The 14,436-nt window shown below is 36.4% G+C and overlaps 1 protein-coding gene across 3 annotated transcripts in view; it reads right to left on the reverse strand.

Annotated features, from left to right (window-relative positions):
- Positions 1–3,268: 3,268 nt before the first annotated feature.
- LOC109057984 (phospholipid-transporting ATPase ID-like) overlaps positions 3,269–14,436 on the reverse strand; it is a 35,261-nt gene continuing 24,093 nt past the window's right edge. For all 3 annotated transcript variants that reach the window (XM_042772370.1, XM_042772371.1, XM_042772369.1), the window contains 14 exons: positions 14,067–14,255; positions 13,128–13,243; positions 12,002–12,166; positions 11,808–11,919; positions 11,601–11,706; positions 11,264–11,492; positions 9,281–9,464; positions 7,871–8,094; positions 7,426–7,509; positions 7,083–7,328; positions 6,828–6,966; positions 6,330–6,460; positions 5,594–6,082; positions 3,269–4,082 (listed from right to left, as the gene is read on the reverse strand). In XM_042772370.1, the coding sequence (XP_042628304.1) occupies positions 3,984–4,082; positions 5,594–6,082; positions 6,330–6,460; positions 6,828–6,966; positions 7,083–7,328; positions 7,426–7,509; positions 7,871–8,094; positions 9,281–9,464; positions 11,264–11,492; positions 11,601–11,706; positions 11,808–11,919; positions 12,002–12,166; positions 13,128–13,243; positions 14,067–14,255 (2,513 nt within the window). In that variant the 3' untranslated portion in view covers positions 3,269–3,983. The remainder of the gene's footprint in view (positions 4,083–5,593; positions 6,083–6,329; positions 6,461–6,827; positions 6,967–7,082; positions 7,329–7,425; positions 7,510–7,870; positions 8,095–9,280; positions 9,465–11,263; positions 11,493–11,600; positions 11,707–11,807; positions 11,920–12,001; positions 12,167–13,127; positions 13,244–14,066; positions 14,256–14,436) is intronic.

A 14,436-nucleotide genomic window follows, 5' to 3' on the forward strand; every position in this document is an offset into this window, starting at 1 on the left:
TAGCGATTTGAACGAGGGGGATAATAATTTGGCAGGGGGTCAAAATTGGGCACAACACTGGATCAGCTCAATTCTTAGCCTTGTTCGAGATGCACCGGCTCCAGTACCGCGAGAGTGATTGGAGACCAGACGACTCTTTAAAAGGATACTCCACTCCAAAATGAAAATTGTGTCATTAATCACTTACCCCCATCTCATTCCAAACCCGTAAAGGCTTCGTTCGTCTTCGGAACACAATTTAAGATATTTTGGCCTGTGCCTGTCCCATAGACTGCCAAGTAAATTACACTGTCAAGGTCCAGAAAAGTATGAAAGACGTCATCAGAATAGTCCATCTGCCACCACTGGTTCAACTATAATGTTATGAAGCAACGAGAATACTTTTTGTTGCGGTACTTTGATGTCATATGCCGATCGGTCTGCGCAGCACTGGTGCATCTCGAACAAGCCTCGAGTAAATCATTCAAGCTTGTCTTGTGAACCGTATGAACTGATTCATTGAAAAGATCAGACTCAACAGAATGAATCGAGCATCACTATTTCCCTTGTGAGATAAGTATCATATGGCCCATTTTTATGGTATTTTATAAAAGTTTGACATTTACAGTCTCCAGCCATTGTATGGAAAAGAGTGAGCAGAAAAAATCTTCAAAATGTCTCCTTGTGTTTCTCACAGATCATACATGATGATGAGCAAATTATGACAAATTAGACACATAGCCATGATCAGGTTTTTACTTGATTAAAATCATTTAATCATATCTATTTTTTAATTTTTCACAAGGCCCATTCACAAGAGTAGTCATACTATTTACTTCACAGATCATTTGGATTTGGCTAACAGACACTGAAACAGACTATCCATAAGATGACATTTAAAGGTGCAGTAAACGATTTCTGCGAAATGCTGTTGATAATTGAAATCACCAAAACAAACACACCCCTACTCAAAATAACCACACCCCATCTTGCCTCCGCCCCCAAATTCTTGAACATGCTATTCAACACAGTCACCTCCCCCATTACTACTAGACACGCCCCTTACTGTTGATTGGCTACAAATCTGTTTTGGTGCTCGGTCTGATCCACTTTCAACAGTGTTTCTCAGAAATCACTTACTGCAGCTTTAACCTCTTATTGCAATATATAAATGTGTGGATGGAAAGAGATACACATTTAAAAAAAAAAAAAAAACACCCACACATTTCGCTTTTAAGGCATATAATTTAACAGTATGAAAGCTAGGCCTAACTTATACAGGGAACAGGGCAAGTATGGAGCTCAGTATCTTCTCAAACATCTTTAAAAACTTTCTCGGTCTGTCTGACCCATTCACAACAACACCACCAAACACACACACACACGCACACACACACCATTGTGTTTACAGTCTTATTTGCCCATTTACCTAAATCCAAACACTGTTGAATGCCACATATGGATCATGATGGTCAAGGTGCAATCCATTTGGTAACTCTGATGTGAATTATTTAAATCCAACATAAAAAAAAAAAAACTGTTGAAAAAAATTCAAACACATTTATTACAGTCCACTGGATCAATGCAAATACCTAAACCCTCAAGGATCCAGTAGAGGAAGTTTGAGGTTGAATTGAATTGAATTGCAGCACCAATATGGTGCAAAGAAATGGATGAGAAAGAATCGGTTCATCCACCAGAATCACGTTCTCACTGAGAACTATAGTGTTTTATCGCAGAACCACATACATCTTAGTGCTATTTTCAGCAGTGGGGAAAAACAGAAAATCTTTAGCCTTCTCTAACAGTACATAAGAAAGTTAATTTGCCTAAACTCATGTAGCAATATTAACCTCTGAGCAACAAAAATACAAAAAGCTGAAGTATTTGTCTCAGCAAAACAATATGCTGACAAAACGGTCAAAAAAGTACAAGACCACAAGAAAGTCACTAAGAGATAAAAAAAAAACGGCAGAAAACATAAACCACACTTATAGAGATACAGACAATCCTTGACCTGACCGAGATTTTAAATGAACAAGACAAGATACTGAACTACCCAATGTGAATACAAAAACATAAAAACAAATATACTGTACAGTGTCCTCCATAAGTATTGGAACAGTAAAGAAAAAAATGCTCTATTTGCTGTGGAGTCAAGAAATCTGTAAATATGATTAAAAGATGATTATGAGACAAAACTAAAGAATGTCACATTTTATTATTGGGTGATTCAACACAAAGATGTTTTACCAGCTAAGAAGATCAGCACTTTTAGAGTTTCATTTCCCTATCTGATGTGAGCATAAGTATTGGAACAGTTGCCTCACAGGTCTTTCTAAGTGTTCAGCTGTGTCCTGTTGCATTAATTCTTCAGATATTAAAAGCAGGGAATGTGTCTTACCAGTTATATCCATTGCTTCTGCATTCTAAGTCTTGCATTCAATGGACTGATGAGACAAAGATTAACATTTATCTAAGTGATTGGAAAGCAAAAGTGTGGAGAAAAAAGGGAACTGCAAATGATGCTAAGAATGCTGCTTCATCTGTAAAGCTTGGTGGAGGTGGAGTCATGGCATGGGCATGCATGGCTGTCTCTAGAACAGCACCTCTTAATTTTTTTTATTGATTAATTAATGTTAATGACAGTAGCAGAATTTTTTTGGGGTGGTAAATAATCTTGTTTACCAATATTCAAGAAAATGCCACCAATCTCATTAGAAAGCACTTCATATTGGATCAGGACAATGACCGCCCCAAAACACCCTGCCAGTTCAGTCAAGGACTTTATCAGGGCAAAGAAATGTTAAAGTCTTAGATTGCCCAAATCAATCTCCAGATTTAAATCCAATTGAACATTAATTTCACCAGGTGAAGAGGAGACTAAAGACAGAAACTCCCCAAAACAAGCAACAGTTGGAATTGGCTGCATTAAAGGTTCGGGAAAGGATTTCAAAGCATAAGACCAAGAGTCTGATGATGTCTATGGGTTGCAGACTCACTGCTCTGATTGCATGCAAGGGATCTGCAACTAAATATTAGCTTTTAATCTTTTACATCTGCCTTAAATCCAACTGTTCCAATACTTATGCTCACATCAAATAGTGGGATGAACTCTAAAAGTGCTGTCCTTTTTATTTGGTAATTTATCTGGATTATTGACACACTGTTTTCCTAATTAATGTTGTTCAATTGCTTTGATGCAATCTTTTTTGTTTAAAGCGCTACATAAATAAAGGTGACTTGACCTGACTAAAACATGTATGTGTCGAAAGACCTAATAATAAAATGTGACCTTCTGTAGTTTTGACGCATATTCATCTTTTAATCATATTTGCAAATGTCTTGACTCCACAGCAGAGAAAGCAATTTTGTCTTTACTGTTCCAATACTTATGGAGGGCACTGTAGCTGAGGCTGATACTTCAGGTCATTTAGCTATCGGTAATATTTGTACAACTCTTACTTGAAACTGTTCATGTGCAGTGTATTAATATATTGTGATATGTATTGCTAAATTCATAGTAAAATATGAGACAGAAATGCTTTAATCTATACATTTCAGATTTTTTTGTCTCCAAATTAAAAAGAAATTAATATAACGATACATGTAAGTTTAACATAAAATGCAATTTAGCATGTGAGAACAATTAGTTCATCAGCTATTTGGATAGTCAGGTGTGTTGTAATATCAGCCTTGGCAATGTTATTTAGTGGTCTGTTGTCTGATATCTTGGCTAGAATGGAAAACTCAGTCATATCCAGTCAAATAACATCATATTTGTCCTCCTCACTGACAGGAAATCTGATAATAAGCACAGTTCTTTTGCTTTCTGTATGCACACTTCTGCATCCATTTCCATTTGTGTTTCAATTCAAGCATGTGTTTACTCCCATACTGTCTGTGGCGGTGTCTTCCCTGCCCATGTCCTCAGACAGAAACATGAGCACACGTCAGAAGGTGTGAACATCCCCATGAAGGATTCCAGTTGGTCCATCTATCCATCACTCGCCACTGGAAGTTTCTTCTGCTATGGGAGGTGGTCCAGGACTGCTGGCACCATTGATACGAGCTCCAGTTCCCTTCCACACAAATGGTGCTTCCTAGAAGAAGAATGAAAGGACTACTAAACAATAGAAAACTCAACACTAGAATAAATGTGAAAAAAAAATCATACAGTATAGACAGAATATTGTGAAATATTCTAACAATAATATATTTTAAAATGTAACGTATTACTGTGTTGGCAAAGCTTATTATTATCAGTTCTGGAAACAGATTTGTGCTACAGTACTTAACGCTTTTTATGGAAACTGTGATACATTTCTTTTCAGTATTCTCTGATGAATGAAAGTTCAAAGAACAGCATTTATTTGAAATATAAATGTCTTATAAACATCTTTTCTGTCACTTTTGATCAATGTAATACTTTTGTTGAATAAAACTATTAATAGTTTTCCTAATTATTGGGGAACTGAGCTGAGACCACTTCTATGTACAAAAGTGAGAAAAGAAAGTATTTTTAATAGTTCTGCTTCCTCCCGTTTCCTCCTTGGGGGAAATTTTATTTTTCTGCCAATCCACAAAATGAGTTTTTGTGCTCCTACAGAATCAACCCTCTGCCCAGTGTTGTATAACAACCTATATTTGTGTATGTTTACTTGCACAAACAATGGCAATAACTTTGTAATACTCTTAATTAATGTTTGAAAATATTATTTATAATGCTATATAAATCGTTAGATCCACATAGCTACTCATAAAACTGGAAAACGCTGTTGTGGTGGCTGTTATGTGATGGCAATTTAACCTATTACACAAACTAGCATGTTTATCATAAGGTTGAATACAGTCATTTATTAGTCAGTTACTTATTGACGCTTCTCTTTCCATCTTGAATGATGCTTTCATAAGGCGTTTGTATCCAGTGTAGCATTTTAAGCTCTGTTTTTTTGGCATTTTCAAAGGCATGTAAAATATACCGTGGCTTGGCTTGATACACAGTCTAATGATCTAACGAAATACAATTTTAAACATCTTTTACTGTATCAATTTTTATGGCCCTTATATTTCCTATTTGAGCCAAGGCATATTATGAATGAAGTTATTTCAGGAAGAGACCGTCCTGATTGTAAAGCGAAATGTCATTAGTTATAGCGAGAACGTTCTACGATTGTTGTGGCTGTTATCTGATTGGCTTGAGTAGACGGTGGGTGAAGACCATGCATTTGTGGATTGTCAGCATCTTGACACTAGAAATGTTTCAAAATCCACAAATTGGGTTTTTGTGATTGTTTTGTGGTTTTCTTGAGATGTACAGGATGCGATTCACAAATGAATGGCATGCAAAGTTGTGTTTGAGACATAAAAATTTATTTGTGAATATGTTTTTTATTTGCAAAACTCATTTTATTTATTTGTGAAATTAATTAATGTTTGTGAAACTCTGAGATTTATTTGTGGATCTCATTCTATTTATTTGTCAGTGTTTAATTTTTTGTAAATCTCTTTACATTTATTTGTGGATCATAATCTGTTTAATTGGAATAATGCAACTATTCTACCCCCATAGTATACAGTTTGTGCTTGAACTTGTTTTCAGATGTATATTTACCTGCACAGTTCCTGTACTACATTCCCCAACCTCTCTTTCTGGACACCTAATAACACTGAGAGCGATATCATCAGGGCTGTGAGTGAGGACGGGTTCATTACATGCTTGTCCTGCCTTGCCTGCTGCTGAGGAAGACGTGGAAAGGGGTGGGGTTTGAGAGGAGGCGGCACTGTCTTCTCCGGTGGGCGGGTTGTTCTGCGCACCAGTGCTGTTTGCGTGTTTTTTCCTGCGAAGGGTATCGATCCAACTGCTGCTGTGGCGGGAGGCGAACGTGGCGAGAGCCATCGTGCTCAGGCGCATATTTTTTCCTGATGTGATCAGCTCGCCGAAGCCCTCCTGATGCGCAAACGCATAGCCGGAGCGTCGCGATCCGCCTCGCCCCAAGCGACCAAGAGCACTCCCACTGGCTACTCCGGCACCGCCCACTCCACGACCCACACGCCCACCAGGCTTACGCTTTTTCTGCAGCACAAGTTGAGTGTTGCGCACCTGCAGAAAGACAGTGAGAAAATAATAAAGGTTGGGGATGAGTGTGAGGGGATAACCAGAAACTAACAAATGTGTCAAACTTACTGAAGTGAAAGAAATATGACCTACGCTATAAATCAGAATATGCAGTATTTTTTACTGTGTGATACTGAATGTTTGATTGAACAAGGATAATAACAATTATAATAATAATTCAAAGATGGCATGCAATTTAGGACAAACAAAATAAGGTCACACACACACTTACAGTATCTGAGAGCTGAGGTTTAAGGTCCAGTTTGAGAAAGCGGAAAGCAAGGACTGGAGCAATGCTGATGACGGTAGCCAGAGCAATAGTTAACCACACCACTGGCTGCCCGAGTGTGTTATGAGCACTTCCTGTGGTTAACGAACACATGGCATACACACAAAAACAAAAATAAGCCACACATATTCATACCACTATGTAACACACATGTGTGTGTGCTGTAATTAATGCTGTAATGTCTTTGCTTGAAAAAAAGAACCAGATTTCTTTAAACAATAATAAAAAAAAAAAAACTTACTGACAACAACCTTTTAAATGGTAGTCTATACATAAACATTATTCATTATTTTGTTTTTTAAAAACCTGAATATAGAGGAATGCATTTTCAGATGTTATTGCTGATAAATTGTGCTTGTAACACATCCTCTAAAAACGTTATCAAATGTGGGTTTCTGTTTAAGATGGCAGCCACACAGTTGGGCCAAAGTGCAGACTCACCAAGGAAATGGAACTGCTTGGGGAAGATATTGAACAGAATGCTGGAGTGCATAGCAAAGAGGATAGTGAAGTAGGTACCCAAAGAGCCCCATATAAAGAAGTGATTTATAGCTGTCCAATAACCCGTGTCCAGAGCAATCTATAAACAAGTAGCAAAAAGCTTGGGCTATGCAAAACCTTATACAAAAAATAACCGCAAACCATATATAAATCAACAAGCACTACTTAAATGCTAATGTTTAATATTGGACTCACTTGGACGCTGACAACGATGACAAGGGCTGTTGCTGTAGTTACTGCAAAAGTTTGATAGTCTGCCAGTGGGACTCCATTGCTCTGTGTGGCGTGAGAGAGAACGCCGTACGGAATGAAGAAGAGAACCACGGATGTGTAGATTCCCTGCGCGATGCAGATGAAAAACTCTCGCTTGTTAAATAACAAGTTCAGCTGCCCCGGCTCATACAGCTTTGGATACTCCAGACTCCTCTGTTCAGGAACATCCTGAAATAGACAAGGATTGAGGTAGGAGTACGTTTTTTTTTTTTTATATGAAAGGTAAACAAAAATGATTCAGTATTTGGTGTTTTCTTTTTCTTACCTGATCAAAGATGCCCATGGCCAACACAGGCAGGGATGTGTATACGATATTGTAGAGAGTGATGAAGTACTGGTCGTAGACAGTCTAAATGAAAGAATCACAGTAAACAGGTTATGACATCACCTCATGCATGTGACACCAGTACCTCAGTACCTGTTTATATTAGAGAGTGTACTACATTCATTATTTTTCAAACTACACTTTAAGTATGGCTTAAGGAAAATCAAATATGTGATCACTCGCCCGATTTTTTTAATATGGAGTGTGATATTGTATGCATTGTATTGTTTGTAATGGAGTATAGTAATTTTGTAACAACATCCTGCCCAGGGACTGCAGATGCAAATTAGCTCTATAGCTAACTCTGGCACAACACTTGTGTTGTGCGTGGTCCCTGTAACTAAACTAAATTAAACTTTTTAGAGCCTCTGAATAAATTATCCACCTGCGCTGAGAATCCACAGAAGAACCCGAACCAGAAGTGCACCATAGTGAAGGCAAAGTTCTTGTAGAAGAAGTAACAGAGAAAACGGCACATGCGCAGATAGGACCAGCGTCCGTGCACCAGCAGAAGTCGCTGCAAGAAGCGAAACTGGGAAAAGGAGTAATCTGATGCCAGCACAGCCTGGATCCCCTCCTGTCCGCTGATGCCCACGCCAATGTGAGCTGCTGCAGAAGAAGAGAAACACACAATTTCAGATAATGTAGTTCGATTTTAATATTAGAACTAATTTGGTAGTTGGGTAATTTGAGATATATGTATATATATATATATATATATATATATATACTATATATATATATATACATACATACATACATATTCATTAAATGTGTACAAAATTATTGCATTAAATATACAGAATACCTCAAGTTAACACATTAACTTTGAACCCCCTAAAAATACATTACGTTCATTTTTTTCCCCTCATGTTTCCACCCACTTCAGGTCCCCGGATAGTCCTTGGAGCCCATTTTGAAAACCTCTGTTCTTGGGTATCAGCTGTCTTAGTGCTGGTCAAGTTCAATTGTAGGTGAAGAAAGATTAACTAATATGTAAATATTCCTTAGACGAAAACCATAGATTTGGGGAAGTCCAAAATGATTTAAATCAGTGAAAAAGATTTGTTCAAACAGAAGATGGAACATTGCTTATTACATGGGCAAGAACATGTGAGTGTGTGCGTGTAAATGTATTGAATGGGACAGTACAGGATGGTGTAAAGAGATTTAGACATAAACCACATCCAATACATCTTGTTCTTATCCATGTTCACAGGGGCCTTTTGAAATTTAGTTGTAACACCGTGAGAGCTTACCGACAGAGTTCTGAGATGTTCTGCTCAGTTGAGGGAAATGAAGCAAGCACATGTAACAACAACAAACTGAATGAATTGATTGAATATCAACAATTTGGTTTATCTGGGGCTAAAAAAGGAACCCAGAATTGTTTTTCTTGAGCTGTTTGCCTCAAAAAGCCTTACATTGAATCCTCTCATAGTTTCAAGAGTTACCACAAGAAAAGATTATGGCTGAATATTGTACATACACCACACTTTACTTGTAATATGCATCATATATGAGCCTTACTGAATGGCATTAAAATTACTACAAAATAAGCTGAATAAACTCAAGTTCCAAATTATACTAATAATAATTACAGTAATATATACACTACAGTTCAAAAGTTTTTTTTGAAAAAAGAAAAGAAAAAAATGTATCACATTAAATGCATCAAGGATTCAGCAGTGATGTATTAAACATTTTCACAAAAAATTTTTTTACATTGTCACAAAAAAGAAAGATTAATTCTCTTGGCAAAGACAAGTGTTGAACATTGCTCTCTTTCTCTTACTCTTTATCATGCTGACGTCATTGGCTCCGTCTCCGATGGCGAGTGTGACAGCTTTCTTATGTCTTTTAACCAGTTCCACCACCAGAGCTTTCTGAAGAGGAGTCACTCTGCAGCAGATCACTGCTCGACAAGCACACGCCGTCTCCAAAAACTCACGCTCCATATCCGCTTCCAAAGCATGAGCCTGGTCAACAGAGACAGGAAAATATTTCTTCATATCTCTGTTTAAAAAAACTTGCTTTTACCAGCCTAAGCTGGTTCGCTGTTCTTGACCGGTCAAGCGGTGGCCAGCTGCATAAATTGCTTAGACTAGTCTTAAAGGTTAGTCATCAAAAAAAAAAAAAAAAAAAAAAAAAAAACCTTTTCTGCAAGACTGGTCATAATTTTTTGAAATCAGTTATTTAAGAATAAAGACTGGTCTAATCTGAACCCAAAAAGTAAGACCGATTACCACTTGGATAACTGCTAGTTAGTCAAACTATTTCTTAAGAAATAGTCTTAACATGGTGACTACTGTATGTTTATGCAACTGACACCTGGATCTAGAGAGGTTTTGGGCACCAACAACCAGCAAAACACCAGCTTGGTCAGACCAGCTTGAACCAGCTAATACCAGGGTCTTCAATCAAATGAAATGAATACCATTAAACTTCATCATTCAGATTCTTTCTGAACAAAATGAGTGCTGTTATGGTCACCTAAAACTAACATTAAAAATATATTTTTATATTGAAATAGAGCTGAAATAAAATCAAATATTAAATCTAAATATTTTATGAAAAACTTAAACATGGATCAGTGGAAGACTCAATAAAAGCGTGGCATGAGGTTTTAAACATGGATCAGTGCCACTAGAAAGCGTGGCATGAGGTTATTTTTTTAATAATACATGTGTAATACATTTGAAAACGGATCAGTTCTGTAAGATCTGGACCTCCTATCAGGACTACAGTATATGAAACCACATCTTAGTCATCCTATTAAATTCTATTATAACCTCATCCTATTATATTACAGGAAGTATTAGAATCTAAATAATCTAATAAACTGTCTGGACATTTTTAATACTATTTGTTATTAAGTTTATTATTTGCTTCTTTCCTGTTTTCCCTGAACAGACTCGAAATAGCTGCTTATTAATAGTTAGTAAGGTAGTTGTTAAATTAAGGTATGGGGTAGGATTAAGGGATCTAAAATATAGTCATGCAGTATAAGCTATTAATATGTGCTTTAAGTACTAATAAACAGCCAATATGCTAGTAATATGCATGCTAATAAGCAACTAGTTAACTGAGACTTGGTCCCTAAACGAAGGTTTTACCAATTACATAATTAATTATATAATAATTATTATTATTATATTTAATAAATAATATATAAAAAATAATATATAACATAAAAATATAAGAAAATAATATAATATATAAAAATAATATTTATAAATATATTTAGTTATTTAAAAAAAATAACTAAAATTAGAAATGTTGCCTTGGCAACAAACGGAAATTAATAAGATGAAATACTAAAATTACTCAAATCAAAACTGAACAAACTAAACAGAATTTAAAAAGCAAATCAAAATGACAATGTCACCTGACCAAACCAGAAAACAGACTTGTCAGAGAAAGTGTTAACGGCAGCATGAACTCATAGCGATATTTATATACTTTTAAAGAAAACAACTAAACTAGCTAGTTGTTTTTATTGTCACCATTTTATTCATCTTAATATTTGAATGTTAATGAGAATAAGAAAAATGACATCAATCTGCATATGTGATGGACATTGATTATGATCATCTTCAGTATCTCCTTTGAAGGTATCGTGATTAAATAGTAATTTAATGAACAATAATAAATATTAATTAATAATAATCTGAAAACAACACTGCACTAACTAAACTCATAACCGAAAAGCATGAATAACATTAACATTCATAACTAATTCCTTACAAATAGGCTCCTGAATGCTGCTATCACCTACCAAGCTGTGTCCACTGATGATGAGGGCGAACTCTCCACTGATTGACTCCAATAAGGAGGAGGGCGGAGCCTGAGGAGGCGAACATTTACTCTTATTAGGGACCCAATTAGAAGCACCACCACCTCCACATCCATTTCCAAAGGCACAAGCACCACCCCATCCCTGAGCCTCAACTTCCTTCCCTCCATCTCTGGTGCGTGCCGACTCCAGCATTCGCTCTCTTGATTTCCTAAAAAAAAATAAAGAGGATGAGAAAATGAAAAGGCATTTCCAGAAAGATTTCTCTCATATTTCATGGGTTTGATTAATTTGATGAATGGAAACATCAGCATTGTACCTCAGTTCTTCACGTACGCTTTGCACAGTGTGTCCATTAACAATGAAGATCTCTGTCATGTCATCTGTCAGCATCTTACAAGAATAACCAATATTCACTGCAGTCTCTGTCACAGAAGGAGAAAAATACACACTAAAGTTGTAGCTGTGTTAAATGAAAACAGCTTTGGCCAAGCCACATGACTTTTGATTTTGATGCAGTTCTTACCCTGTTTGTCTCCAGTAAGCACCCAGATCTTGATGTTAGCCAGTGAGAGAATGGCAATGGTCTCAGGAACCCCGTCTTGCAATTTATCTTCCACAGCTGTGGCCCCCAACAGCTGTAACAAGTATTAAATATTTCATATTATTAACAAGAAGACTAAGGAAACAGAACAAAAGGAATCAGACACACAAACACACCATCATGTCCTGTTCGATCTCCTCATAAACTGCAGCCAGCCGGTCGTCTCTGCAGTCTGTGGCTTTATCAGCGCCGCGGAAACGCTCTGCCCACGCCTCCCACTGCTCCTCAGACAGATCCCGATAGGCCAATGCAAGCGTCCGTAAGCCGTCACCTGCATACTCCTACACATATCACAACATCAGCTCCTGATAATATCAGTTTTTGTTCATTTGTTTTATTTTGTTTTGAGAACCATTGCATATCATAGAGAAACTATTATTAAACAAAATCTTAACCTATCATGATGGTTACTCAAAGCTGCAACAATAAAAACAGTAATATTGTGAAATATTATTACAGTTTAAAATAACTGCTTTCTGTTTCGATATATTTTAAAACATAATTTATTCCTGTGATGTAAAGCTGGATTTTCAGCAGCCATTACTCCAGTCTTCAGTGTCACAAGATTCTTCAGAAATCATTCTAATATCCTGATTTGGTTCTCAAGAAACATATAGAAACATAAACTTATTATTTTCTTTTAAAAACAATCGTTTTCACCCCTAATTAACTGTATTAAAAATACTATAAATAATAATATACCTGTAATTAATATTATGTTATTATAATACATTTATAATTAAAATAATATTATACAGGCTTTCTGTGCCTGATTTTACAGCATTATTGTCTCTTTATTACACAAAGAGAAACCTGTTATTTGAAAAATTATAAAAATAAATATTTTTTCTTCATACTACAAACATTTTGGTATCAAACCTTTTCCCTTCGTAGTTATGTCTTCTTCCCTACATAGTGATCTCTTAAATCAGGCTACCTTTGCAACCCTGTCACTTGCAACCACATTTTATTTACATATACTTTTTATTTATATTTTTCTTATTCTATATTTTTGTTTAACTGCTACAAATAACTATATCACAACAAAAGTCCCATATAATGTTTCATTATTAAGTAGAAGTACAACTAACAGGCTTTAATTACCAGAACATCCACAAGAGGGCTCTGTTGTTTGTATTATAAAGACAGAGGCAGACTGTGGGTTCTTATTAGAACTTCATACAAACAGCTTAAGCTAACAGAAAACACAAAATAAACAAATCAGAAAAAGCAAACACTCACGTTGAGATGGTCTGAAGTGATATTCATTAGTTCATGGTTGCAAGAGTGAAGCCTCTCGAAAAGCACAGTGTCTGCGCCCTTACAGTACAGACGGATACGGCCCTCTGGATTCCTCACTAAAACACACACACACACACACACACACACACACACACACACACACACACACACACACACACACACACACACACACACACACACACATTAAATTACAGATTGTGCTTGTGCCTCTGCAGTGATGGGAGAGGCTCCCATTATCTCACAGTCCTAACATTATTGGACTTCTTTTCAGATAATGAAAAAAACTAACAAGGTTTTATAAATCATAAAACAAATGATCTTAGTTTTAAGATATTTTGGATACTGTTAAGGGTAAAAAAGATTAGGGTAAATGAGGTTCAATAAATATGTATTTCTCTCTTTTTCTTTTTAACACAAACCAAATGGACATAAATGACAATATGCAAACAAAAATGAAATGGCTGCTGCAATGTAAACACCACTCACCCGAACATACGGGCCATAATTCAGCATTATGAGAGTGTATATGACACATGCAACACTTTCTATATTGAATTTAGTGCTAATGTTCCACTTATTTATGATGCTTGGCAGGGCAGTATTTATGCTGTATCCAGATTTCTCAGTCTTAAAGGAATTTTACCTGCTCTTTCTCTTTCGCACAATGCTAAACCATCTGGCATTAGAGCCAAAATAATGTTTAAAAACTGTACACTCAGGAGTGTGTGTGTGTATGTACTTAGCTATAGTTTGGGTTCAAAAGTGAATCAATCTGACAAAACTTTACTTTAAAAAAAAAAAAATATTAATGTGGAGGCATTCTCATTTTTGTGACACATTGCATATTGTGCTTTTTACAAATACTCAAATGTTTTTTGTTATGTCAGTTGCAGGAATGAGAGTGTGTGCTTGTGTTACCTATGACAGACATTCTTTTGCGGATGTTATTGAAGTCCAGGATGGCGAGGAGTGTGTATGTGACGGCTTTGCCGAGCTCATGTGTGGTGACTGTGCCAGGTGTGCGAGAGCGGAACACAAAGCCAAAGTTACGTGCAGCTGTTACTAACGCCCCCTCATCTGGAGACTGAGCCTTATACACCAGCACTCCTTCAGGAAGTGAAAGACAGAGGCAAAAGGAGGACAACATGAAAAAGGACAGATAATGAGATAAAATAATCATATTACAATCCAGAATTACTATATCATTTCCTTAAAACAATATTAAAGTCAACAGTTTCCTTAAGTGAACTTTATTTAAACTCTTCCATTGGATGAAACAGCTCTCTGA

This window comes from Cyprinus carpio, chromosome A16, assembly GCF_018340385.1.
Source record: "Cyprinus carpio isolate SPL01 chromosome A16, ASM1834038v1, whole genome shotgun sequence".
Taxonomy (NCBI): Eukaryota; Metazoa; Chordata; class Actinopteri; order Cypriniformes; family Cyprinidae; genus Cyprinus; species Cyprinus carpio.